At 46.9% G+C, this 27,263-nt stretch overlaps 2 protein-coding genes across 15 annotated transcripts in view; one reads left to right on the top strand and one right to left on the bottom strand.

Annotated features, from left to right (window-relative positions):
- The window catches only part of RASAL2 (RAS protein activator like 2), a 239,765-nt gene extending 236,532 nt beyond the window's left edge, over positions 1 to 3,233 (top strand). For 10 of the 12 annotated variants that reach the window (XM_079981082.1, XM_079981081.1, XM_079981077.1 and 7 more), the window contains one exon: positions 1,777 to 3,233. In XM_079981082.1, coding sequence (XP_079837208.1) covers positions 1,777 to 1,941 — 165 coding nt within the window. In that variant the 3' untranslated portion in view covers positions 1,942 to 3,233. The other 2 variants (XR_013840015.1, XM_079981080.1) reach the window with 2 other exon arrangements.
- Positions 3,234 to 6,095: 2,862 nt separating this feature from the next.
- LOC307218868 (uncharacterized protein) lies at positions 6,096 to 27,123 on the bottom strand. Of its 3 annotated transcripts, XM_079981813.1 has the most exons (5): positions 26,857 to 27,123; positions 13,776 to 13,904; positions 9,755 to 9,940; positions 8,447 to 8,532; positions 6,096 to 6,376 (listed from the first exon to the last, which is right to left on the bottom strand). In XM_079981813.1, exons 2-5 carry the CDS (start codon positions 13,852 to 13,854, stop codon positions 6,302 to 6,304), a joined length of 426 nt encoding a protein of 141 aa, XP_079837939.1. In that variant the 5' UTR covers positions 13,855 to 13,904; positions 26,857 to 27,123; the 3' UTR covers positions 6,096 to 6,301. The 3 variants fall into 3 exon arrangements, with proteins under 3 accessions (XP_079837939.1, XP_079837941.1, XP_079837940.1); XM_079981815.1 differs by lacking the exons at positions 13,776 to 13,904; positions 26,857 to 27,123 and adding an exon at positions 11,853 to 13,177; XM_079981814.1 differs by lacking the exons at positions 13,776 to 13,904; positions 26,857 to 27,123 and adding an exon at positions 11,630 to 11,833.
- Between the last annotated feature and the right edge of the window lie 140 nt (positions 27,124 to 27,263).

The following is a 27,263-nucleotide window of genomic DNA, read 5'->3' as shown; positions in this document are numbered from 1 at the left end:
AAGCGTATGTAACCCGAGGTACCACTGTACTGTTTTGTGGTAGATATTTTGGAATTATTCCTTTTATCGAGAATGAACTGATAGATTTTGGCAGGGAGAAGGACCTCAGTCAGGAAGAGAGCTGATCTTAGACAGGCTTCCTCGATGTATAGACAGATTGCTCCCTCTAAAAGTATTACCCCTGTGCAGTAGTGCCTTAAAAAGTGGGATAGTGTCTTCGCAAATGCATCACTTATGTGTGCTGCACATACTCCTTATGGATCGCAGTGCTTTCCCATGACTGAGAGCTGTTTTGGACATGGGGAAGTAAATGAGTGAAAGGCTCCCAGCAGCCCAAACTACCCAGCCCACGAAGGGTTCTGAATTTAGCAAGAAATGTGGAAGCTCTCGCATGAATATTTGTAACTGTGAGTTGCTTCTCCTGAAGCCCAGAAGCAGACATCAGCAGCAGACTTGCATATCGAACCCTTTGTCCTCCAGCGCAGGCTACTTTTCTCAGAATTTCAGGCCTCAGATTACACAGAGCAGCCCCATCTGGGAGGAAGTGCTGGAAAACCTACCCCTTTGGCTAAGGTAGTGCTTTTGGAAGTGACCTTGCCACTCCTGCTGTGTCCCCTCTCTCCATTGCCATAGGGCTTGTGCCCCACCCACCAGCAGAGTTTGTGCAGCAACTGCAGCACTCAGTGTGTCTCCTGCCTTTTGTCTCCAGAGGGAAGTGACGTGTTCATTCCTTCATGTTTGTGCCCTCTGTACATTGTTCTACCTTCCCTCATTTGTGTTCAGCCCTACAGAGCCCTTGCATGTTGCATCAGTTCCTGCTGAAACAGGAATGCCCAAGCACATCTCGTGGTTTTTCCAGTTTTTGTTGGAAGTTAAGGTTAAACCAAAGCAAATCCTTGTGCCTCTTTGATTTGGTTCTCCCCTGCCACATAGTACCAGAGATTTACATGTCCGCCAATCACGTGCCCGGCCTTCTCTTGTCTCTTTAAAGCAAAGCCCCTCGTTTCTGAATCAAAACCAGAAAGGGCTTTTTGATTCTGCAGAGTCCTGGAGTAACTGAGCTGGAATGGGTCTAAGAAGCCAGGCGCCCTGTTTGGTTTTTGTGTCTTATCAGTGCCATCTTCCCCATCACCCTCTCATCACTGCCACCCTTCGCACAAACTTCCCCCTTCTCCTTCTCCTTCCTGTCATGCATACTTCCTTCCCTCCAGCTTTGGGCTGCTTTCTGTCCCGCCCCCCGTCCCGCCCCCTGCTGCCCCTGTCTTGCTGCTGCACCCTCACACTGCTGGAATCTATCTGCATTTATAATTTTCAGTGTCCCTGGGGTGTATTGCAAGCCCTCTCTCAGTAGGAGGGCGTCTCTGAGGGGTCCCAATCCATACTCCACCTCCACTCTAGAATCCTCTTTCTCATATCCTCCTGCTGCCTTTTTTCTGTTTTCCTCTGTTCAAAAACTAACCCATTAAATCTCCAGGAATCTCCCTGCTGACTTCTGCCTCTGTGATCTTACATGATCCACCACTAAATCTGCTTTTAAACATGGCTAATTGGCAGCTTCCACAGGACAGATACTGGGCAGCAGAAAGAGGCAGGCTCGTTCTGTTCTGCTGCAGAGCCCTGGCCAGGCTGGATCAGCCCATGGCGAAAAAGCAACAGCCCTCCTTTAGAGAACTGCTGCTCACCTTGAGACCCAGATGTTGCAGGTTGTGAAGTCATTAAGGCCTTGCTGCAGTGAAGCCAGGCAGCTCTGATCTGAATCAGTGTGTTTTGTTGCAGGAAAAAAGAATTCTGTCTCTGGACTCCGCCAACACGCGGCTCATGAGTGCCCTAACGCAAGTGAAGGAACACTACAGCATGCAGGCTCGGAACGGCATCTCCCCCACCAACCCCACCAGGCTTTCCATCACGGAGAACGGTGAATTTAAAAACAGCAGCTGCTAACTGCAACTTCTCCCACCTACCAGTTGCCAGCTCCTCATTTCTCCCACCCACTCCAAGCCTGTCCACACCACAGCCTCAATGTTCCCCCAGACTGCCTGCCTGCCCAGGAGGCAGCAGAAATACTGCACAACTTGAGCTTGTGGAAGAAGGTCACACCAAAACAGGCTCTCTCCTCTCTTTCCTCCCTGCTCTTCTCTTCTGCCTTCTCTTTGGGGATGAAGAAGAGAGATTTCTCTGTACCAAGATCAGAATGTCTTTCGGCGAGGCAAGATGGCGGGAGCCACGGCAGCACGGAGCCCCTAAGGGCAGCCATCACCAACTGCGCTGCCTGTGGCTCCCTTTGATGGGGGGGGATGGAGGGGGAAGGCGGGATCTGCATTGGCTGACCGTTCCCTTTGATGGGGGGAGGGGGGAGGTAGGATTGCCATCCTGCCTCCCTCCCTCCCCCCATCAAAGGAAGCTGCACAGCCGATCCCACCTCTTCTCTGAGGCAGGCAGCAGTGGCGACACCAGGAACGGCGTACATCCGGGGGTGTGACTGGTGTGCGTCCCAGGGGGCGTGGCACCCTGCCCGCGTCAGGGGGGTGCACGGCAAGCGGCGGTATGGCCGGCGAGCGCCAAGCATCTTGGGGTGCACAGCGAGCGATGAGCGCCCCAGGGGCAGGGACGGCCATGATGTCACGCATCCCCGGGATGGCACCCAGGGCGGCCCCCCGCCCCCACCTTCGTCCGCCAGTGGCAGGCAGGCAGGCTTGGGGACCATTGAGGCAGCTTTGTGCTGATCTTGGTCAAGCCCCTTCCCCAAACCATTCTGATCTTGGTACAGAGAAATCTCTATTCTTCCAATAACTTAGATCCCCAAAGAGCTGGGAGGAAAGAGAGGAGACAGCATGTTTTGGTGTGACCTTCTTCCACAAGTCCTTTCACAATCTTTCTGCTGCCTCCTGGGCCTTAACAAGAAGGTCATCTTAAAGGACTGTTTCCTCCCCTTTCCTTTGTTTCGTTTTGTTTCGTTTTGTTTGCAATGTTAGCTTTGAATAATTTATTTTGATATGGTTTCCCCCTTAACACAATACCTTGTTTCCCCGTTCCCCTCTCTAAGCCTGTATTTTTATGCCAGTAATGCTGGACCACTTCTGCATTTCATTGTCTGGGTTTGTTCTAAAGAAGATTTATTTTTGTTCTGTGAATATTTTTGAACAGTTTCTTGTATATGTACAGATATAGATACATTTGAGGTCTTTTATTGATATTCCTACAAAGAATTACAAAATAAACTTTAACTTTAAACACTTTGGACTCAGCCTGTGTCTGCACTGATGAAAGATGGAGCCATGTAAGTTGGGGTGAATGGAAATGTCCTAAGAAATCTCAGAAGGAAACTTTAGCTGCTCATCCAGTCTAGAAATTGAAATGCTGAGTTGTCGAACAAACCACTGATGAAGCCTTGCACTTTTATGACCTCAGGATTACAGGGCCCATGAGAGAAAGTGGCAGGTTTGGTGCATCATCCGAAGCAGCAGATCTGAGTTTTCAATGGAGCTGGTGCACAGCTCAAATTCTGTTAGACCCTGCCATGAGGGGGTTTGCCTTGGGTGCCAAAATATCTTGGCTCAGCCCTGCTCAAGATAGATTCATGGCAGTTTATGGCAAAGCAGTTCCATGTTTTCCTGGAGGAGGTTCAGTTCAGCTTCCCACGTGGTTTCAGTCTCAAGTCACCTTGGCAACTTATGTTGAAAGATGGACAGGCCTTGGACCCTCTCAGCATCCTTCAGCTATTCATGGTGTCCTGCAATGCATTGCTAGTATGGGGCTGGATTTATTTAGGTGATTCTCGCTTATGAGGCGCCAAAATGATCCACTTTGTCTCCCATACTGTTTTAATATGTACATTAAACCACACTGGGTGTGGTTACTTGGAAATGTGGGCTTAGTCACATTACATGTAGGCTGTCTCCCTTTTCATTAGGACCCAGGGAGCCTATGGATGATACGAACCACTGTGTAAGTGGAAAGAATGTGGGTGACCATATTTAATATTTTGTTATGGCTGCAAGAGTGGTTTGCATAAAACCAGTATAATAAATAAAGGTAAAGGTAAAGGTACCCCTGCCCGTACGGGCCAGTCTTGACAGACTCTGGGGTTGTGCGCCCATCTCACTTAAGAGGCCTGGGGCCAGCGCTGTCCGGAGACACTTCTGGGTCACATGGCCAGCGTGACATCGCTGCCGTTTACCTTCCCGCTGGTAAGCGGTCCGTATTTATCTACTTGCACCCGGAGGTGCTTTCGAACTGCTAGGTTGGCAGGCGCTGGGACCGAGCAGCGGGAGCGCACCCCGCCGCAGGGATTCGAACCGCCGACCTTTCGATCGGCAAGTCCTAGGCGCTGAGGCTTTAACCCACAGCGCCACCTGCGTCCCCAGTATAATAAATAGCTGCCAGTAAAAGCAGAGTACAAGACCTCAAGATCTAAGGAGTTGTTAAAACTCAGCATAGGAAAAGCATACAATGGGAAGCCCTGGGCAAGAAAGAAGATCAGCTGGTTCTGTCAAAATGCTAGCGTCAGGAAAGGTATTCAATGAAGAGAGAGCCCTATTTCCAGTCTCCATCTGCCTTCCTTCAGTAGACAGGGGACACTGAGCAGGGCCTCCGAGACTGATCGGAATGACTGGGCATGTTCACAACATCCAGCACAAGACAAAACATAAAATCAGAATTACAACGTTGGAAGGGACCCCGAGGGTCATCTAGTCCAACCCCCTGCAGTGCAGGAATCTTTTGCCCAGTGTGGAGCTCAAACCCACAACCCTGAGAATGTCACAATTAAAAATACAGCATGAAAAGGCCTGGCCATGCTGAAAGGTCATAGTGTTGGTCGGGGGGGGTGTCAACTGGTCCGGGACGAGGTATGCAGCCTGTTTTGAACAGGGTTGCACACTCTCCCTTTAAGCAACTGGTAGGGGAGGAATTTTATCAGGAGCTTTACTCAGAGTAGGACCCCCCCCCCCTTCTTTCCCTTCAATATCCTGGTTGTGATTGGGCCCCCCCATGCCTGTTTGGAAAAAGAAAAGAAAGAGATGGAGAACGGGCACTGATGCAGCTATACCATGCCTAGTTTTGTCCTTTATTTTTCATCCTAGGGGTAAGGCAACCAAAGGCCCATGAGCCGAATGCGGCCCAATCGCCTTCTCGATCTGGCCCATGGACGGTCCAGGAATCAGCATGTTTTTACATGACTAGAATGTGTCCTTTTATTTAAAATGCATAGGAATTGGTTCATTTTTCCCCAAAAAATATTGTCCGGCCCACCACATGGTCTGAGGGACAGTGAAAAAGGTTGCTGACCCCTGGCTTTGAGGTTGCCTGAAATTGCACAGCTCCAGGGTCTAAAAAGATGTGGTGACACCTTGTGGCAATCTAGATGAAATGCACTTTGATTTCCTCACTTTTTTTCATTTTAAAAATTATTAAAATTTTAAAAAATGAAAAAAGGGGTATATTGTATAGAGCTTTACAACCCTGACTAGCAAGCCCGTGGCCAGGGATGGTGGGAGTTGCAGCCTGACAAGACCTGGAGAGCCACAGATTTGCCATCCATTCTATACCTTGTGCCCATACAGCAACATTCACGCAATCTGCTCTTGTGTTGTGTGTTACATCACAATTTCTACACTTGTAAGTGCTTTCTTTCCAAGAAGGGATATTGAAAAGTTTGAATTGGCCACAACATATAAGATGAACATGCTCAAATTGTGATATGAATTGGTCCATGGATCCCACTTCTAATAAAAACTGATTTGTCTTTAAAGTCTTAGCATTTTATTTCTCTTACCATTTTATTACATTTTAAGTTATTTTACAGATTTAACAATAGAGAACTGTTGGTATACTTTCTGAAATACAGTTTTGATGATGACAAGCCCATGTCTGGAACGTCTTGGACATAAATGAGGTTGGGTTAGAGTTTGGCTTTGCAACCTTTCTTACAGGTTAATTATTTGGCATGGCATGTGCTTGTTGCTCATTTCTTCCCCTCCCCCTATTTTGAATTAAATTTGCAATGGCTTTCTATTAATCCAAAATATACAAAGTCGCTTACAAAATCATTTTGTTGTGTATAAGGAAAATAAAACAGAATATAAAAGTTAAAGATCTCGAGAGGATATGGTAATAATAACAAGTTTCACCAGTACAAGAAAGTAGGATAGTCAGGTTAAAGCAGGTAAATAATTCTGATTGCTAACGCCCTCTTGATCTCTGTCCCAGTGATCTGGAAATGCATCAGTCCATGGTTCAAAATGACAATGCACTTTCTCTCCTCTGGGTCCAGGTGACATCTGAGCAAAGGCCTTTCCTAGGTCTACTTGTTCTCTTTATAGGTGACCCATGTCAAGTGGAAGGTGCCTTTGAGAAAACCTGCCAACATCTGTTGCACCTGGCACATTAAAAAAGAAGGTGAAGTATTCCAAGAATGGAGTTTAACCTAAAGTGAACTTTTCTGTGAGAAATTCACATAGTTGTTTATGCTTTTCCAGTATACAAAGCTATCGCAAAGGAAATGTCCTCGCTAATTAGCCCATCCTTTTATGTGTAATAGAAGGTTCCCCCCACCTCAAATTCCAGTAAAGATAGTTTTGATAGACAAGGTATGTCAACAATTGCCAGTCTGTGCAGAAATTGATAAGGAAATGGAGATTTGGGCCACCACAATTTATAGTCCACCTCTCCATCAGAGCATACTGTCTAGCCCCTGCGACGGCGCAACGGCACTTTCCCCCCTGGCGCCATTGGGTCTGCCCTCGCTTAAATATAGTGCACCCCCCTCACAGAACACCAGTTCCACGAATTCCTACAAACTACCCCAGATTATCTTGTGGGGGACTTGTGTGAGGGAAAACTTAATAATTTGGATTCTCAGGCAGGATTTGATCAAATAAACAAGAAAGATTTTATTAAGCAAAGGAAGTTTATGACACAAGTGGGTAAATCATAGGATACTTCAGAATATAATGCTGTTTCACTTCAGTTCTGTCTCAGTTGTTGCTTGCCGCTTAATACTTTGGTTCTTAAACAAAGTGGTATTTTCTGCCAGTTACACACCCCTTGGACAACCCTGCTCCTGAGGTCCTCCAAGTAACAGACCCAAGGGGTCTCCAAGCCCCTCTTAACTGGATTGGGAGTCTTCTTATTGTACTTTAGTGTTTTGTTGGGAAGCCGCCCAGAGTGGCTGGGGAAACCCAGCCAGATGGGTGGGGTATGAATTATTATTATTATTATTATTCTCCTCTTTTTGGAGCAGAATCTCTTCTCCTCCTGACTGGAATGAGACCTAAGTAGACTGTATTCTCACAGCTTCTCCTTCTCCTGGCTCAGCCTCAGCCTCCCAGCTAATTCCTGGCCTATTACAGTGGTGCCTCGCAAGACGAAATTAATCCGTTCCGTGAGGCTCTTCGTCTAGCGGTTTTTTCGTCTTGCGAAGCAAGCCCATTGACAGCTTAGCGGATTAGCGCTATTAGCGGCTTTTAGCGGATCAGCTGATAAGCGGCTTATCAGCGAATCAGCTGATAACCGGCTCAGCGGCTTAGGAAAAGGGGGGGGGAAAGGAGAAAAACCCCGCAGGAACTCGCAAGACATTTTCGTCTTGCGAAGCAAGCCCATAGGAAATTCGTTTTGCGAAGCGCCTCCAAAACGGAAAACCCTTTCGTCTAGCGGGTTTTCCGTCTTGCGAGGCGTTTGTCTTGCGGGGCACCACTGTACTCTTACAGGAGTCAGACACCACACACTGTCCTTCACACTAAGCTCAGAGACTCCTTTCTCTAGCTTGTGAGGGGATGTTTCTACCCAGAACCATCTCTCTCTCCTCTCCCAACCTACAGAACTGTCTCTCCAAATCCTCTCTTTTTCAAACCCCTCTCCTGGAACCCCGGCCAATCAGATGCTGCCGTTCGTTAACCGTTTGCCGGCAGGGAAAAAGAAAAAGAAAACACTTGTTGACCCAACCTGCACAGCAAAAACAAACTTTTCCGTCACAGCCCCAAACTTCATTTTGGCACAATAGAGTGTTTTGTGTATTTTCCTGGGCTGGGCTCAGACCAGCTTTTATAGAAATGAGTAAGGGTCTAGGTTGTCTGCCCTAACTGGATATGATGCTTGAGCATTTTAAAGAGGACACTGTTCAGGGAGTGAGGGGCTTTCCTTTGAGGTGATCCAAAACTTAGTTTTTACTTTATTCACTTATATATATATTAAATAGATGAGCTATCTTACTGCACTGGCGTGGAGACACCATATTTAATAGGTCTTAATGCCATCCCAGGGGGCACAGACATTCTTGATTTTTTTCAGAATATGGTATAAATTGGGGTGGCGGAAACCTCCTTATGGGCTATATAGCACCCAGTTCTTCATTATTACATACCTGGCCGATTATTGGCATGGGAGAAGGATGCTTTCATAAAGCAAAATTTGTGATCAATTACTACCAGCGGTTTCTCTCGCGCCTCACCTCCTTCAGAAGTGGCTGATTCAGAGTAGAAATGTTTACTGGGCCCGATGAAACCACGTCCACTTTCACAATAAGGTACATGGCATCTGTATGGAGAGCATCAGCAAGAAAATGGAGATTAGTTGCCAAATGGGATGACTTTCACCAGCTTTCATAAAGCTAGGTGTATGTTGTTCATACACCCCTGAGATTCTTTAATGTGGGGTTATTTGAATAAAGAAAGCCGTCCCAAATACCGTATTTTTCCATGTATAAGACGATGCTCTTTGCTTTAAAAAAAGTGAGGCAAAAATTGGGCGTAGTCTTATACACGGATAGTGAATGCGGGGGGGGGGACACATGCGATTAATGGCAGCAGCAAACTGGAGATTGGCAGCGGCGATTGGGCGGGTGATTGGTGGCTGCAGCAAGGCCTGCTGGCGATTGGCTGCGGCAATTGGGCAGGCGATTGGCGGCTGCAGCAAGTGGGTGGATGGGCTGTTGGTGGCGGCGAGTGGGCAGATACCATATTTTTCGCTCTATAAGACACACTTTTTCCCTCCTAAAAAGTAAGGGGAAATGTGTGTGCATCTTATGGAGCGAATGCAGGCTGCGCGGCTATCCCAGAAGCCAGAACAGCTAGAGGGAGCGCTGCACAGTGCTCCTTCTTGCTGTTCTAGCTTCTGGCTTAGCCGTGGGAAGCCTCCATAGGGCACGGGGAGCCTTCATCCCAGTGCCTTGCAAAGGCTTCGCGGGGCTATCCCCGGCCTTTGCGGGAGGTGGGGGAAGGGACAGAGCCGTGCACTCTGTCCCTTTCCCCACCTCCCACAAAAGCCCCCAAGAGCCGCGCTCCCTTTAAAGAGCCGCGCGGGGTGTGTGTGTGGTTCTTGGGGGCTTTTCGCTGAGGAGGGAGAAGGGCAGCCTGTCAGTGATGGGCTGTCCTTCTCCCTCCTCGGGGAAAAGCCTGCAAGCGCCGCACACACGCTCCACGCATCTCATGAAAGGGAGCGCTGAGCAGAGCCTGGGATGCATACAGGCTCTGCTCAGCGCTCCCTTTAAAGAATATTTCTTTTCTTGCATTCCCCCTCTAAAAACTAGGTGCGTCTTATGGTCAGGTGCGTCTTATGGAGCGGAAAATACGGTAATTGGCAACTGCGGCGAGGTGCGCGATCGGCAGTGGCTGTGGCAAGCGATCGGCAGTGGTGGGCAGGCAGGTGAGAAATTGGCAGAAGTGACCTCCCCCCACCCAAAAAAAAGCTAAACAACTTAATTTCTTAATTTGGGGTTAAAAAAAATAGGGGTCATCTTATACATGGAAAAATATGGTACCTGGCTGGGAGTTGGTGGTCCCAGAATCCCCCTCAGGCTGTGCAGAATTCCCAGAACTGCCTCCAAAAAAGCCACCAATGACAGAGCCCATCCCACTTGCTGCGCCTCCAATGCTATCGGCAAAGCTGGCTCTGCTTTTGGATCCGGCCTCACTGCCAGGGATGCGTCTCATTCCTCTTCCAGCACCTGGCCCAGAAAGACATTGAGCAAATGGAACCAAGGTAACTTGCCGCATGGTTTTAGGTGTTGACGAAAAGAAACATACTTTGTGCATGCATGCACACCCACACACAAGGTACTATCCTGAGTGCTCAGAGTGTTTTTGGAAGCTTCTCAAAAGTATTTGGCTGCCCATTGTTAGGGCTCATCCAGACTCCTGAAAGTCCTGCCGCTTTCCATGGGGAAACCCAGTCTTGACCACTGAACTGGAGGAAATGTCTGTTGGGTTTTCTGGAGATTAACATTTGCTTTGATTCAGTGCTAAAGAGTGGGTTTTCCTGGGCAAAGAGGAGGGACGAACAAAAAAGCGCCCAGACTCATGCCTAGAGAGCTTTGACGCATGTCTTGTAGGCCCAGGACAAGCGCAGGATGAGACCCTCGGAGCTCATGTTCTAAGCCAGTTACAGTATCTTGGGAAGCTCTTGTCATCCCTGCTGCTTTTGATTGTGCAAAGGACAATGATTTGTTCAGCTTCTTAATTGCCTTTCACAGCACAACAGTTAAAAACATACACAAAATGGAAAACCTATCAACCATCAATAGTTGAACATAACAGTATAAAAAACAGCACCATTCTCAAAAGGGAACTCAAAAGTGTCGCCAGCGTGTGAGTCAACTGAAGACAGCAACTGGCTCATCATATTCCATCCAACATCTGGGGAAGAGGAAGGGTTTACTTGTCACCAAAAAAAGATGGATGCCAGGACATTAACTGCTGCCACCCTCTGAAATGCTCATGGGGAATTTTATAAAGCAAGGAGTGAGACAGGGAAATCTCTATGGACACATATTCTTGAGGTCTCTGAACACACGCCACCAGGGATCCACTTGTCAGACGCTGCTGTTTTCTAACTAGGGGGGGGAGGATATTATTTCCACCCACTCTTGTTTTCCTGGAATTAATGAAGTAGAAATTGCTATCTACTTTCAAATACAACAGCTTGAACACTGTGCAGTGTGTTTTCTTATCCCTGAACAGAATTTATACTTTGAAAAAAGTTGTGTTCTTTGTGGTTATATAAAGCATCAACTGAAGGACTAAAACTACTGAATGAATGAGGTGGCTGCAAATGAACACATTGCATTCAATCACTTAAGAGTTGTGCAAAATTACAACAGAAAACAAGGAATTGTAGCTAGTTTTAGTTAGAATTTAGGTTAAATCTAATGAAGTGGTCATGATTCTAAAACAGTTTAAATTCTTCTACTGTGATGCTATCCACTCTGAGACCAAACTTGCCAAAGAGAAAGGGTCTGAGCCTGTGGCCCCCTGAAAATTCAAACATCCCACCCCCACAAATTCAATTTCTGGGGGAAATATTAGTGCTTGGTGCTGATAATATTCTGATCTTGCAGGTAGACTTTTTTTTGTATTACCTGTGCAAACTTCAGGTATCAGAGAAATGTAACAAATGCATTTTCAGCCCCTTTTAGAATACCGAAGGAGTAATGAGAGAACCTGCAAAACCTTGAGCCTGGACTTTTCTAAGCAAACATCTAAATCTATTGGCCAAAGTATGGACATTAAAAAAAGGGGGGGGGGAGGCAGGGATGTCTCCTACCCTAGGCATAATCAATGATGTATCCTGCTTAAGATGCAGCTTCAAACTCGGTCCCATTCCAGTCCCAGAACTTGTTCCCACTAAACAATTGTACCTGCCAGAAACAGCAAGATGACCAGCAGCTCCCAAAACCTCATCATGTCCATCTCCCAGTTCAGTCAGAGGGAAAGACAGGAGACAGGAAGGCTGGGTAGATGCATTAAATAGAACGTGTGTGATTTGACTACTGGAGCCATGCCAACAGACGACTGCCCGGGGCTCTCCCTGGCAAGTGCCACCACCACCAGCCCATTCTTTGCATCTCCTCCACAACTCACCTGAGCTGTCCTGTTCCTCAAGCAAGGCTGGTGGTTGGCAATGCTTTAAACAAGCATTTCAAGGAGGGGCATTGTGGCTTGAAGGAGCCACGCAGTGCAGCATCGCTGAATGCTTTAAACGGTGATTGCTGCTTCCTTGAAGGATGGCGAACAGCTTGGGGTAGTGGGTGGGCTGTTCCAAGACGACTCTCCCAAAGTCTGACTCATAGGTTTGGAGTCTGATAACTTGTTCCCTTCTCCCCACTCAGAAATGTATATGGGCAGTTAGTTCCCTTCTGGGCACTCGGTTCCGTCTCTCTGGGAGCAGCATCGAAAAGAGGAAAGCAATGACAACTGCACAACATCCCTTCCCATCTTTTTGCTTTTGTCCACTAGACTGTGAGGGCAGAGACTGTCTTGTTTTTAATTCTCTGTATTGTTGTTGTTGTTTAGTTGTTTAGTCGTGTCCAACTCTTCGTGACCCCCTGGACCAGAGCACGCCAGGCACTCCTGTCTTCCACTGCCTCCCACAGTTTGGTCAAACTCATGCTGGTAACTTCCAGAACACTGTCCAACCATCTCGTCCTCTGTCGCCCCCTTCTCCTTGTGCCCTCCATCTTTCCCAACATCAGGGTCTTTTCCAGGGAGTCTTCTCTTCTCATGAGGTGGCCAAAGTCTTGGAGCCTCAGTTTCAGGATCTGTCCTTCCAGTGAGCACTCAGGGCTGATTTCCTTAAGAATGGAGAGGTTTGATCTTCTTGCAGTCCATGGGACTCTCAAGAGTCTCCTCCAGCACCAAAATTCAAAAGCATCAATTCTTTGGCGATCAGCCTTCTTTATGGTCCAGCTCTCACTTCCGTACATTACTAATTCTCCATATAGTGCCTAGCATATGTTAGGTGCTGTATGAACTCTGATATGTATTATTTAGGGCTGCCACTTGGAGCCAGCATCTAGCAAGTAATCATAGTCACTAGAAACCATCCTTTTATCTCACTACAAGATTGTATCAGGGAAGGGTCATAGCATCCGCTTTGCTTGCAGAAGGTCTCTAGTTGAACCCTCTGGATCTCAAGGAGCAGCTTGGAAGGCCCCCTGCCTGAACCCCTGGACAGCCACTGCCAGTCAGTGCAAACAGTACTGAGGTAAATGGACTGCTTGATTGACTCAATAGAAGGCAGTTCCCTAGGCTCCTATACGGCTGGTATTTGGCTCCTATTTATTCCCTCCCACAGTCTATACTCTTCAGTCATGAATATTTATAACTCTGCTAATCTAACACAGCCTTGTTGTTTACTTTTCCTCTTATTGAGAAATTGTCGGCCCTTGTTAATGGGAAGTTCTGGACACATAATAATAATAATAATAATAATAATAATAATAATAATAATAATATATTTATTGTCATTGCCCCCTCTCGGGGACAACGAAAATTACTTGGCTGCTCCATCCACCCAGGTAGGGCACTCCACACAAAATCAGAACAGCTATAAAAACACTAATTAAAACAATACAGTATAATACAGCAAGGGAGATTAGATGACTTTCAAAGTCCAGGTTTCCCATTCAGGGCCGAGATCGCTCTGGAGAAGAAGCTGTTCTTGAGACGGCTCGTTCTTGTCTTCATCGTCCTGTATCTCCGTCCTGACGGCAGGAGCTCGAAGAGACAGTGACCAGGATGCGATGGATCTTTTACTATGTCCAGTGCCTTCCTATGGCACCTTGTGGCATAAATCTGCTCTAAGGTGGAGAGTGGATAAGTGACAGAGTGTTCTATCCTTGCTTATGTAGAGAACCATGCATTTTGCATTATCTCAGCCTTAAAAAGTTTAGTTGCAAACCAGTATCTTGTGTCGGCTATATTTTATCTATTTCATTCTGCACCACTGAAGCCCCCTGAACCTCGTGACAGCAAAGGATTCGGAAGTAACCCAAAGCTACGTACCTGCTCCTTCAGAGGCAATTTCCCACCCATCTGGTCTAGTAGTCTGTTCTGCACTTAGCTTCAGTTTGTTGGCTCTCATCCAGTCCTTTACCAAGGCAAAACACTGGTCCAGCACTTCCACTGCCTCACCTGCAGATGTGAAGGAGAAGTAGAGCTGAGTGTCATCTGCATATTGCTGACAGCGTACTCCAAACCTCTGGATGACCCCACTTAGCGGTTTCATGTAGGTGTTCATCAGCATGGAGGCTAAAATCAAACCCTGTGTCACTGAATGCCTCATGGGGCTGAGGAGCACTCTCAAAGCATCACCCTCTGGGAGCAGCCATCCAAGCAGGACTAGGTCCACCTGCATCTCGGACAGCCACTCCATTAGTATAGCATGGCTTAGTGTATCCAAAGCTTCTGAGAGGTTATAGTTGGTTAGGGTTGCTTTTAAAAATGTTAATTTCAAAATAGGAGAATTGTTTTAATTGTTTAAAGTGGCTGTTTTCCTGACCAACCAGCCTACCATGGGCTTAGTTACGAAGAAGGATTGAAAGCAAGCACAGCTCATGCCCTTACCAGATGCTCCTTTTTTGCCGTGTCTTCTGGTATATCCAGCCAGTATTATAAGTTTGTCCTAGAAACCCCATCTTTTAAGCAGTTTCCTACACTAGTGGACACGTGTGGCGCTGTGGTCTAAACCACTGAGCTAGGGCTTGCCAATCAGAAGGTCAGTGGCTCGAATCCTCGCAGCGGGGTGAGCTCCTGTTGCTCGGTCCCAGCTCCTGCCCACCTAAAGCACACCAGTGCAAGTAGATAAATAGGTACCGCTCCGGCAGAAAGGTAAACGGCATTTCCATGCGCTGCTCTGGCTTCACCAGAAGCAGCTTAATCATGCTGGCCATATGACATGGAAGCTGTCTGCGGACAAACGCCGGCTCCCTTGGCCTATAGAGTGAGATGAGCGCGCAACCCCAGAGTCGTCCGTGACTGGACCTAATGGTCAGGGGTACCTTTACCTTTTACACTAGTGGAAGCTAAAATATACCACAGTGTTGCTTTTTTCTCTACTTTTTTTTTAAAGAAACCAGATAGAGGATGTCCACCCATCCTCACCTGTGGATGAAAAAGACTTCCTGCATTTGTTATGGAAAACTGACTCCTGTTCTAAACCCTTGCTCTCTCATGGGTGGAAATGTTTGTGGAACATGTTGTTGTTTTTTCAAATAGGGAAAATAACCAGAGGATGCCATGAGCCAAGCAAAAGCCAAACACAGCCTCTTCAGCTGCAGTTTGCATCTGCAAACATAGCTTTGCAGACAGCAGAAAGGGAACACCTCTAGAATGTCCATGGCTTGTGAGGCCCAGTGGCCCAAGGGAGAACATCTGCAGCTTTGAACAAGAAAGGTATTCAAAGCAAGTTGTTTGCTTCCGTTGGCATGGCCCCAGATCTGGACTTGGGTACACAGCTCCAAGGCAGGAGAGGCAACGCTAAGCAAAGAAACTCCATCTGCTCTGTTTAAAAACAAATTAGATAAATGGGCCAGCCTGGAGGCTTACTCTTAGTGGCAAACTTTGCTGATTTGCTAGAAAACTGATTGGGGTCAATATTGCTCCGATCATGCTCTAGTGTGAAATATGGAACACTGAAATTAATTTTGATGCCGATAGGGCAGTGGAGCCCAACAGCCTGAGAGCAGCAGGTTGTTTCTGCCAGGGTGAAAGACCTGGAGGTAGCATCTTATGCTTTCAAAGTACTTAGCTCTATCAATGGTGAGTATTCTCTTTATATGGAGTGGAAAGGGACTGGAAACAGCACACTGGGATTTTGAGTTCCCTTTTGTCAGCCTGTGCTTGTTTGGATATTTACAGCTCAGCACAGGCAAACCATCTCACCCAAGTTGGCAGAACCAAGGTCTACTTCAGAAGCATAAGATGCTCAAAACTACTGGTTGACACGACAGAGGAACAAACAACACCCTTCGGATCATGGCAGTTTGATTTCACAGGCTGTACCTTGGTAGCTTTTAAACATTTGTAGCTTTGAGCTTCTTCGAGGTCCTTGAGCTTACTAGAGTTCAGAGATGTTCCAATGATCTGCAACTTCTCAAAAGAAAATGGGATGGGGTGCAGATGGTAGCATGACATTTCCTCGCTCCTCCCACCAGATGGAGCCAGAGCATTTCTTACTGCTCTGTTCAACATTTCTTTTTTTCTTGTTACAGCTCTTTCGCACCACACTTTCCCCCAATCTGTTTTGCTCATTAGTTGAGACCCTTCGTGGTTCCCTACCAATGCTGGTTGTTCACTCTTCTCACTTTCCGTTGAACCAGGGCCACACATTTGTATTTCAGATCAAGTTCGTGTAAATAAAAAATAACAGTAATAAAGTAACTTATGAAGGGAGCCTTTGTCACAGACCCGGAAAACCCTCTGACGGCAGAAGCCGGGGAAATGCATGTGCTCTGCTTGCTTCCCTTGGGGGTCTTGCTCACTTGCTGCTACAGACTAAACTTCATTTTAGTGACTACCAAACAAGAATGTGTTCCAGCCGTCTGCATCACCTTGCTATCAGTGCTATATTTGCTCTGAGTACATTCTCAGGGCAGGGGGAATAGCACATTGTGGGTGGGTCGATGGGCGTCACAACAGCCCCCGAGGTGAATAAAGGGAGAAGCGACGAGACACAGCCAAGAACTCGGCCTCCTACTCAGAAGTAAGCCTGAGTAAGTGCCAAGAGACTTCCTCCCGCGTGAGGGTGTGGCTGCCTGCCTGTGCTGGCTCACTTGCCTGTGTGGCTGCCTGCCTGTGCCGGCTTACTTGCCTGTGTGGCTGCCTGCCTGTGCCGGCTCACTTGCCTGTGTGGCTGCCTGCCTGTGCCGGCTCACTTGCCTGTGTGGCTGCCTGCCTGTGCCAACTCACTTGCTTGTGTGGCTGCCTGCCTGTGCCGGCTCACTTGCCTGTGTGGCTGCCTGCCTGTGCCGGCTCACTTGCTTGTGTGGCTGCCTGCCTGTGCCGCCTCACTTGCCTGTGTGGCTGCCTGCCTGTGCCGGCTCACTTGCTTGTGTGGCTGCCTGCCTGTGCCGGCTCACTTGCCTGTGTGGCTGCCTGCCTGTGCTGGCTCACTTGCTTGTGTGGCTGCTTGCCTGTGCCGGCTCACTTGCCTGTGTCGCTGCCTGCCTGTGCCGGCTCACTTGCCTGTGTGGCCGCCTGCCTGTGCCAACTCACTTGCTTGTGTGGCTGCCTGCCTGTACCGGCTCACTTGCCCGTGTTGCTGCTTGCCTGTGCCGGCTCACTTGCCTGTGTGGCTGCCTGCCTGTGCTGGCTCACTTGCCTGTGTTGCTGCTTGCCTGTGCCGCCTCACTTGCCTATGTGGCTGCCTGCCTGTGCCGCCTCACTTGCCCGTGTTGCTGCTTGCCTGTGCCGGCTCACTTACCTGTGTGGCTGCCTGCCTGTGCTGGCTCACTTGCCTGTGTTGCTGCTTGCCTGTGCCGCCTCACTTGCCTGTGTGGCCGCCTGCCTGTGCCGGCTCACTTGCCCGTGTTGCTGCTTGCCTGTGCCGGCTCACTTGCCTGTGTGGCTGCCTGCCTGTGCCGGCTCACTTGCCTCCGCTGCCTCCTTGGTGCACAGGGGAGGGGGGCGCCCTCTGGGACGGGCTGTGGGCGCCACCCAAGATGGGGGGGGTGGTCCTGAAGGTGGGCAGACCCAGCAGAAGCCAGTTAGGCAAAAAGCAGGTCTGAGCGCCAGGAAAATCAAGATGTGACCAAGGCAGTGTAGGAAAAGGGAAGGTGATTTTTGAGATGGTATATTGATTTCAGATGTATTTATTTCAAACATATTGATTTTTTTGCTGCTGTTGTTGCCCAGTCAGTTGTTACTCATTTGTTGTACAAATCCATTTCCTTCCTGGAGTGAGTGGTGAGTGCTTTGGTTGGAATATTAATTTCCCCAGCATTCAAGCACAATTTCATCATAGGAAAAACTTGTTTTCCATCCAGTGAACTTGCAGCCCACCTGAACGCTATTCCTGCCATGGTTTCTGAATGCTGAAAGCTGTGGTTGTGTGGCAAGTGGTTGTTCTCAAGGTCTTGCTCAACTTTTTGGAATCTGGGTGGCCGTGCGGACGCCACAGGCTCCGGCTGTTTCTCCACACACACACACACACCAGCAGAAAGGAAGAAAACGGAGTGGGGAAGAGAGGTTCTTTGCATTTCTTCAGGGTCCACGTAAAATTTGGGTCCATTAGAATTAAAATAGATATCCCTGAATTTGCAGTTTTTCACATGGCGTTCCCAAAAGCTATCGTCACATTGCAGCTTATAGTGGCAGATCGGACGGAAGCGAACCATAGATTTGGTTATTTTGCCAAGGCTTCTCCTCAGAAACCATCATAAACCCACAGGTCACCTCTGTGTTCGCATATGTGTACTGTAATTTGTGGTTGTAATTCCCATTTCCAACTTGGATGGTTTTAAAAAAGGAGTAGGCAAAGCCAGGGGTCAGAAGGCTACCAGTAGCTACCAGTGGCTACCAGTTCTTAACCCTTTCTTCTACCGCACTATTTTCCTCCTGACCTTCCCGTACAATAGTACATGTTCCATGTTCCATAAGGAAAGATAATGAGCATATACATCTTACAAGTACTGTAGATCAGCGGCCCGGCCCGTAATTAAACAGGAACCTACTTTAAAAATATAATTTGACATAGGTCTCATTGTGGTCTAGGCAGATGATTTTGAATATTGTCAAAGCTTTATGAAACTGCAGAGTGAAGGGAAACAAAGTTTGCTCTGAGCAAACACACGAAATCAAAAGCTCCGGATTCCAGACTTCTGAAAGCATTTTGACTTTTCATGGAAACCTCTTGAGGCAAGTTCAACTTCATTAAACTAAGTGCTCTGCTAAAAATAGCCCCGGCCCTGCCGCTTGGAGTTCACAGTTCTAAATGCGAGCCAAAAACTGTTGTTTGACAGTGCAGCAAACTGCAGTGATGTGACTAAGTGCTTGACTTTATCCAAACAGTTGTTAACCAACTTTTAGGTGCAATGTTTCATTTAGCGGCTCTCTCAGCCTGCTAACAGACCCTTGCACTTTGTAGACTAGCTATGAATCCTAGGGTTCTGCCTCTGGATATGCAAAACAGTAAAGAGCTTGAGCATGAGCCCTGCTGACCTTCATGTGCCTGGGAGGAAAGCAAAATGCTTAAGAGCCTGAGAATTGGCTTCCAGGAGGACCTGAGCCATGGCAAAATTAAGTACCAAAGATGCAGGGTTTATTGGACTGGGTTTTGTTGCTCTGATGAAAGAACTCCTACGTCAGTTTTGTCACTGTCTGGTTTTAGAGCATTGGTATAGAATTTCTCACAATTAGGTAAGGTAAAGGTAAAGGACCCCTGACCATTAGGTTCAATTGCGGACCACTCTGGGGTTGCAGCGCTCATCTCGCTTTATTGGCCGAGGGAGCCGGCGTACAGCTTCCGGGTCATGTGGCCAGCACGACTAAGCCACTTCTGGAGAACCAGAGCAGCACCCAGAAACGCCATTTACCTTCCTGCCAGAGCGGTGCCTATTTATCTACTTGCACTTTGACGTGCTTTTGAACTGCTAGGTTGGCAGGAGCAGGGACCGAGCAACGGGAGCTCACCCCGTCACGGCGATTCGAACTGCCGACCTTCTGATCGGCAAGTCTTAGGTTCTGTGGTTTAACCCACAGCACTACCCGCGTCCCACCCGCGTCCCACCCGCGTCCCTTCACAATTAGGTACTTTGTCATAAATGAAAACACTAAATTTACTATATGTGGATGAATACATAAGGACCATTTAAATATATTGTGACATGACATTGCAGTGTTTTTAACAGCATGGCAGGGCTCATACATGACTCAAAATGAAATGAATGTGGTTCATAAAGTCGTTGTTGTTTAGTCGTTTAGTCGTGTCTGACTCTCTGTGACGCCATGAACCAGAGCACTCCAGGCACTCCTGTCTTCCACTGCCTCCTTTACTTTATTCAAACTCATGTCAGTAGCTTCGAGAACACTGTCCAGCCATCTCGTCCTCTGTCCATAGCTGTCAATGTTTCCCTTTTTTAAAGGGAAATTCCCTTATTCCAAATAGGATTCCTGCAAGAAAAGGGAAAAGTTGACCACTATGCCTCTGTCGGCCCCTTCTCCTTGTGCCCTCCGTCTTTCCCAACATCAGGGTCTTTTCCAGGGAGTCTTCTCTTCTCATGAGGTGGCCAAAGTATTGGAGCCTCAGCTTCACGATCTGTCCTTCCAGTGAGCACTCAGGGCTGATTTCCTTCAGAATTATTACCAAACTTAAAACCATGGAGAGACCTGGTCTGAACAAAGACATTGGATTCTTATCTCATTATACATGACAAAGCCATTTTTCACCTTCTCACCCCTTGCTTTTTCCTGTAAGACCTATTGCAGTCGTTAAGAGTCGTCAACAGGCTCATCACAGCTATCTGCCAATCACCCAGTCCCACCACCCTTCTGAGTAATACCCCTCCCCACCTTCTCACTATATAGAAGGGTCTGGTGACTTCTGTTTCAGTGTATCTGAAGAAGTGTGCATGCACACGAAAGCCCATACCAAGAACTAACTTAGTTGGTCTTTAAGGTGCTACTGGAAGGAATTTTTTTATTTTGTTTTGACTATGGCAGACCAACAGGCTACCTATCTGTAACTGTTCCTTCAGAATGGAGAGGTTTGATCTTCTTGCAGTCCATGGGACTCTCAAGAGTCAACTCCAGCACCAGAATTCAAAAGCATCAATTCTTCGGCGATCAGCCTTCTTTATGGTCCAGCTCTCACTTCTATACATCACTACTGGGAAAACCATGGCTTTAACTATACAGACCTTTGTTGGTAAGGTGATGTCTCTGCTTTTTAAGATGCTGTCTAGGTTTGTCATTGCTTTTCTCCCAAGAAGCAGGCGTCTTTTAATTTTGTGACTGCTGTCCCCATCTGCAGTGATCATGGAACCCAAGAAAGTAAAATCTCTCCCCTCCATTTCTCCCCCTTCTATTTGCCAGGAGGTTTGAGCCATCATACAACTGCGATTTTAAGAAATGTTGGACACAAAAAAGATGCCCGTGCACAGATGTTTGATACAATATTTTTCTTGCATGCAAAAACCCTTCACGACAATTGAGCTGTTTTTCACAAGAGCATTCAATTTACGCCATATGTGAAGAACTACTTCATTATCATTTCTGAGGCATGTCATGTTGGGGGGGATGCAAAGATGTCAGATGTCTCTGAGCAACTACAAAATATATTACGCCTACATATGGCATGGGGCCACAATACAGTAGAGCAAATTCTCTGAAAAGTGTAGCCTGGGCAAAGTGAGGAAAGTGAGTGCAATTGCATGTTGCAGAGGTTGGACTTGTACCAGGAAACTGAAAGGACTGCTGTCATCAGATTGGGAAGAAAGATATCCCTGATTTTCATGTTTGAAGAAGTTAACCTACAGTATTCTCTAAGACTCACAAACATTATGTTGGGCCATAAGAAAAAACCGTACCATCCATACCATAGCCAGGCAAAATCTTTATAAAGACCAACCAAAATGTCATTTAGGAAGTGAGCAAAAGCTCTCCAGGCTGAAAGTATGTGGCTTGTGTCATGACAGACTCAAAGTTCCTAGATGGCACTAGACGTGTGCATGGGATTCCCTGGTCCTGAATGGGGTAACTGTGCCCCTGAAGGACCAGGTGCGCAGCCTGGGAGTCATTTTGGACTCACAGCTGTCCATGGAGGCGCAGGTCCATTCTGTGTCCAGGGCAGCTGTCTACCAACTCCACCTGGTACACAGGCTGAGACCCTACCTGCCCACGGACTGTCTCGCCAGAGTGGTGCATGCTCTGGTTATCTCCCGCTTGGACTACTGCAATGCGCTCTACGTGGGGCTACCTTTGAAGGTGACCCGGAAACTACAACTAATCCAGAATGCGGCAGCTAGACTGGTGACTGGGAGCGGCCGCCGAGACCATATAACACCGGTCTTGAAAGACCTACATTGGCTCCCAGTTCGTTTCCGAGCACAATTCAAAGTGTTGGTGCTGACCTTTAAAGCCCTAAACGGCCTCGGTCCAGTATATCTGAAGGAGCGTCTCCTCCGCCATCGTTCTGCCCGGACACTGAGGTCCAGCTCCGAGGGCCTCCTGGCGGTTCCCTCACTGCAAGAGGCCAAGTTACAGGGAACCAGGCAGAGGGCCTTCTCGGTGGTGGCGCCCTCCCTGTGGAACGCCCTCCCATCAGATGTCAAAGCAATAAACATCTACCTGACATTCAGAAGACATCTGAAGGCAGCCCTGTTCAGGGAAGTTTTTAATATGTGACATTTTAGTGTATCTTTCATCTTTGTTGGAAGCCGCCCAGAGTGGCTGGGGAAACCCAGCCAGATGGGTGGGGTACAAATAAATTATTATTATTATTATTAATCAAGAATTTCCTGTAACTCTTCTGTTTTGTTTGAGAGACAATGACAGTTCTGATGTGTCCTCTAAGCCTTCCATGGCAGTGAGCATCAGGCAAGCAGCAACATGATGGCACGTAATAAGAGCTTTCTTGTGTTTATAAGATGCTGCAGTGTTCATGGATTGTGTCTGTATCCACAGGAACCTCTAGAAGATTAAGTTTATTATTTGGCAAACACATTCAGGCCTTAGTTTGGTGCATTTGTGGCCCCAGCTAGTCTGGGACAAGTAATTAACATCAGGATTTACACACTGCCTCTTGGGACACACACAGCTCTATTAATTTCACATGTCTTTAGCAGACATATTACTTGCACTTTTGCACAAGACACAACTAGGAATAGGTGGATAATTCTTACATTACCGTGCCAAAAGCTGCTAACCAAAGAGGAGCTCAGCTATATATTTCTCTTCAGTAAGGATGGAAGGACCTGTCCCTTGGGGTTCACTCCTCTTGTCATTTTCCAATCCTCATTTACGGGACCGCCTCTCCTGGTATGCCCCGGAGAGGACCTTAAGGTCCATGAATAATCATAGTTTAGAGGTCCCAGGCCCTAAGGAAGTCAGACTATCCTCCACCAGGGCCAGGGCCTTCTCAGTGATGGCTCCGACCTGGTGGAATGCTCTGTCCCAGGAGACCAAGGCCCTGCAGGATTTAACCTCCTTCCGTCGGGCCTGTAAGACAGAGCTATTCCACCGGGCCTTTAATTTGATTTCAGCCTGATCTTTTATTTCCTTTCCTTTCCCTTCTCTTCCCTCCCCCTCCCCTTTTATGAAGATTACCTGCTCTGAGACCCCACCGCTAATTCTCCCCTGGCCTCCTCACTGGCCCAAGTAGGACTAATTCAGCCAGCTAGCCCTGGTGATTATCTAATGCTTATTAGATGGATTTCCCCTAAACTGATTTCTGAACTTTGAATTTTATTGTTATTCATGTTTTTATACTGTATTTTATGCTGCTTTTACAATTAAGTGTTTTAAATTTGTTGCTAGCCACCTTGAGCCTGGTTTTTGAATTGGGAAGGGCGGGGTATAAATAAAAAATTATTATTATTACTACTACTACTACTACTACTACAGTTCTCTGCATTTCTGCAGTGAAAATTCATCAGAATTTAGTGTGAATTCAGTTTGCTGGAGCTTGTCTTTACACACAGGGGAATTCCCTAACTTACCGAGGGGTTTGAGACCCACAGGCTACTCTCACCTGCTTTAGCCAGCCAGTCGGTGTACAGTGGTGCCCCGCAAGACGAACGCCTCGCAAGACAGAAAACCCGCTAGACGAAAGAGTTTTCCGTTTTGGAGGTGCTTCGCAAAACGAATTTCCTATGGGCTTGTTTCGCAAGACGAAAATGTCTTGCGAGTTCCTGCGGGTTCTAAGCCTTTTTCTAAGCCGCTAAGCCGCTTATCCGCTAAGCCGATAAGCCGCTAAAAGCCGCTAGACCGCTAATAGCGCTAATCCGCTAAGCCGCCAATGGGCTTGCTTCGCAAGATGAAAAAACGCTAGACGAAGAGACTCGCGGAACGGATTCTTTTCGTCTTGCGAGGCACCACTGTATTGTTTGGGGAAGTGCAGATTTGATAGATAAGGCTTCAAGTGGCAGCTGAATGGATTTCTCCTGCATGGCTACTCTTCAGTTTATTAATCTCCCAGGTGTGTTGAGACAGAAGTCTAGCTTCTGTGAGAGGTCAAGGGTCCAGATGCAAAGGAGGACAGGGCTTCTGTTGTTGACTTCAGACCCTCAGACCAAGAAGCTGCCGCATGGTCTTAGCTCTCTACTTAGTCCTTAAGTGAGATTATTATTGTTCTCCCTTGTGGCAGGGGAGGGAAAACAGGTGTCGACATTGAATACGGCCCTTCAGGCCTCTGTCAGCATGTAACTCTTAGTTTCTAGTTTTAGCATGTGGCTTGCCAGTCTTTAAGCCTCAAGTACAGCTGCCCAAATTCTCCGGTTGATGTAGGAATCTGTATTCAAGAATGGGCAGAACTTGCAAACCCACGAACTTGCAAATCAAGTTGCTTTCCTTTTAAACAACAACTTTAAATTAGATTTGCCCTCTGTGGTTGCAACAGCACTTTGTCACTGAAGCGGTCGCACTTCCACAGCGATACGTTTGGCACCTAATTTGTCGCTGGAAGATTCAGCCCTCCAGTTCTTGGCTCAGATGGCTGTTTTAAAATATTGGATAAATTAATGGAGTAAAACTATTCATGAACTGATAATCATGCTTATCAATTATTATTAGCTTATCAATTATTAACAGCGAAATGGAACCTCTTTATACAGAGGCAGTATACTGTATATCTGTAACCAGATGCTGGAGAGAGACAATAAGCAAGAGACATTCTTACCTTTTTATGAGCTTCCTAAAGGCATCTCTCTGGCTGGTGTTGCAAACAGAATGCTGTACTAGATGGGATTTTCATTCAATCAATGAGGCAGTTCTTTAAGAACCTGTAATTCCTGCATCCTCATTCCTTTATTCTTTGTTGAGAGGTGCTGTATGAAATAACTACTGCTTCCATAAAGTGCAGAGCAGAGGATTATTTGCAAACTGGGGGAAATTATACAGTATGTGGATGGAATGGGAACAAACAGTCACAACAGAAAAGGGGGGAAATGTATGTGAACTTGTAGATCTGAACAAATTGCAGTAGTTTTTTGTTTTAATGAGAACATTTAATAGTGTGTTGGGCCAACTTTTGCTAAGGGATTGCACTTTATTAAGGCTCTTAACTTCTGTGTACACGTAGCAGTAAGTAGAACTTATGTGTGCACATGTAATGGGACTTCCTTTCCCACACCTGCCATAAGGAAACCTCTTCTAAAAGATCAGGTAAGGGAAATGAATTATTGCAAAAAGGAACTGCAAGAAAGTGGTGGCACACCTGGGATCATCTGGTTTTTAGTCTGTGCCAAACATCAAGTGTTCTACTGATTTTTATCCCCAAAGAACACTTTGTTTGTGCTTGTTCTTGAAACCACAATAAATTAACTAGTGGAATTTTAACTTCATCATGTTCCAAGCAAATTGTTTTGTCAGTAAGAACCAATTTCCATTACTGCTACTTTTGAAGGGTAAGAATATAGCTTAGACATCTTGCAACTCCCTCTTATCAATGTAATTTAGACTTGAACACTGCAATAAATTAATTAAATGTGAATTTCACTGTAAATGTTTTTCAACTTTCCTTAGAGCCTACTGAGAAAAACCCCCAAGAAATATCTATTTTATTAGAGACAAACAAAATATCCGTAAATATTCAAAATTTAGGGTGACTTTCCCACTGCACACTGTATATCAGATGCTGTTAGATTTTAAAAATGTTGTTTTATATATTGACCAAATATTAAAGGCAGTTTTGTTGGCCCATAAGAAAAATTCCAAAATCCATATTAGGGCAATACCTCTATGTGTTACACTATTGGTTTTTAAACTGCTTTCTGGTCAGAAAGTCCTAGATTCTTTTAAAGCTTACAGGAGTTATTAAATGATAAGGCCATTAGTGCCAAACAGATTCCCCACCATTGCCGATCTTCTCTCTTGAAGCCCAATTCTCCATGGTGAAGCCCAATAGTGCCCCACAGGAATGCATTTAACGCATTTCTATACCACCATTCATTAAACTATATCCCAGGATGGTTCACGCTGCCTAGGTCTAGGGTGAGGAAGTAGACCTGGTGTGATGGCCTTTGTTGACAGATGTACAGGGTCCATCACGTGGTGTCATATGACGGCAGATGATCTGAAGTTCTTCCTGCAGGAGCAGGCACAGATTGAGCTCCAATCACAGCTCGGCAGTCCCACAGGGCTCAGATGGGTCTCTGCTCTTTAAAAGGCAGCAAGCACTATTACTTCATATGCAGTTCATAACCAGCAGCTATATGTGACAGCCTGAACAAATCTCCTTTTCAGTGGCGTAGCGTGGGGGGGTGCAGGGGGGGCCGGCCGCACCGGGCGCAACATCTGGGGGTTAGGGTTAGGGGGCGCAAATCCACGGGTTAGGGGGCGCAAATTACTTGCCTTGCCCTGGGTGCTGACAACCCACGCTACGCCACTGCTCCTTTTATTCCTGGAACGGAGCTGCATAGTGGATACGAAGCCTTGTGCGATGCCTGTCCATTTCCATGAGACTTATGCAGAACTAAGGGCCAGATCAGGCTGCCTCCCAATCTGCTGTCCTTAATGCCCCCCCCCCCGCCCCAAATCACATGCCTGAGGCAGCCACCTCACCTTGCCTCATCAGCTCTGAGAGTGTCAGCAGGTTTTATGCAAATTCCTTCCCCATGACCTGACAATTTCTTGCCCCTGCCTCTTTGGATGATGAGATTTTCATTTTTTTTCCTCTACCAAGAAGACAATAGAGGGAAGAGACGGAAGTTTTCCTAATATCCCTGCTGGGACTGTTTCACTGTATTCTATGTTGGCATTTGTACGTATCTGCATTGTTGTGGGTCAGTGGCGCATTTGAGCACATGTTTTCCTGGGTTCAGGTTGCAGTCTGCTGCTGTTGACAGATAACAACTGCGTCGCTTCGCCACACTGAATCATTTAATGGATGCCAGCTCATCAAAGGCTCTGGTCTCTAGAGCATCTGTCTAACCTGCTTCCTTGTCACAGGCCTCTCCGCCTCTTTGGGCAGCATTGCTTTAAATCATGAGTAGCCAGTTGCCTCATAGAGCTGGGTGGGGAGGGGAGTTGCTGGAAGAGCAAGCGTCATTCAGAATGAAGACGTCTTGAAGGATAATGTCTGCTGGAATCCAATTGCGCTAAAAATGAATGGATCAGAAGATGCTGGGGCTATAAAAGAAAACAGAGAAGCCTTTTGTTTGCATCTAAGCCATTTAAGAAGACTCTGTGGAAGCATGACTGTATGAATGCTAATGGTACACTTAAAAAGTGTTTTTATTGCAGAATCTGCCTTTCCCCGAAGCTCTTAAATCTTTGATGCTACAGAGCAAAACTGGGGCAGTAAATGAAGAATCATAGCATGGAATTTTAAAAAAGCAG

This window comes from Podarcis cretensis, assembly GCF_951804945.1.
Source record: "Podarcis cretensis genome assembly, chromosome: 6".
In the NCBI taxonomy this organism is placed as follows: domain Eukaryota; kingdom Metazoa; phylum Chordata; class Lepidosauria; order Squamata; family Lacertidae; genus Podarcis; species Podarcis cretensis.
Note: the sequence above shows the minus strand (reverse complement) of the source record. Positions and strands in the feature narration are given on the sequence as shown.

Bases quoted from the DNA above. Each gene is read 5' to 3' on its own strand.
- LOC307218868 (XM_079981813.1), bottom strand. From the start codon at position 13,854: ATGAGAGCCAACAAACTGAAGCTAAGTGCAGAACAGACTACTAGACCA. The intron at 9,941-13,775 runs GTACGTAGCTTT...TTTCTGGGCCAG, and splicing joins AATTGCCTCTGAAGGAGCAG to GTGCTGGAAGAGGAATGAGA. The intron at 6,377-8,446 runs GTGAGGCGCGAG...TTAATGTGCCAG, and splicing joins ATCAGCCACTTCTGAAGGAG to GTGCAACAGATGTTGGCAGG.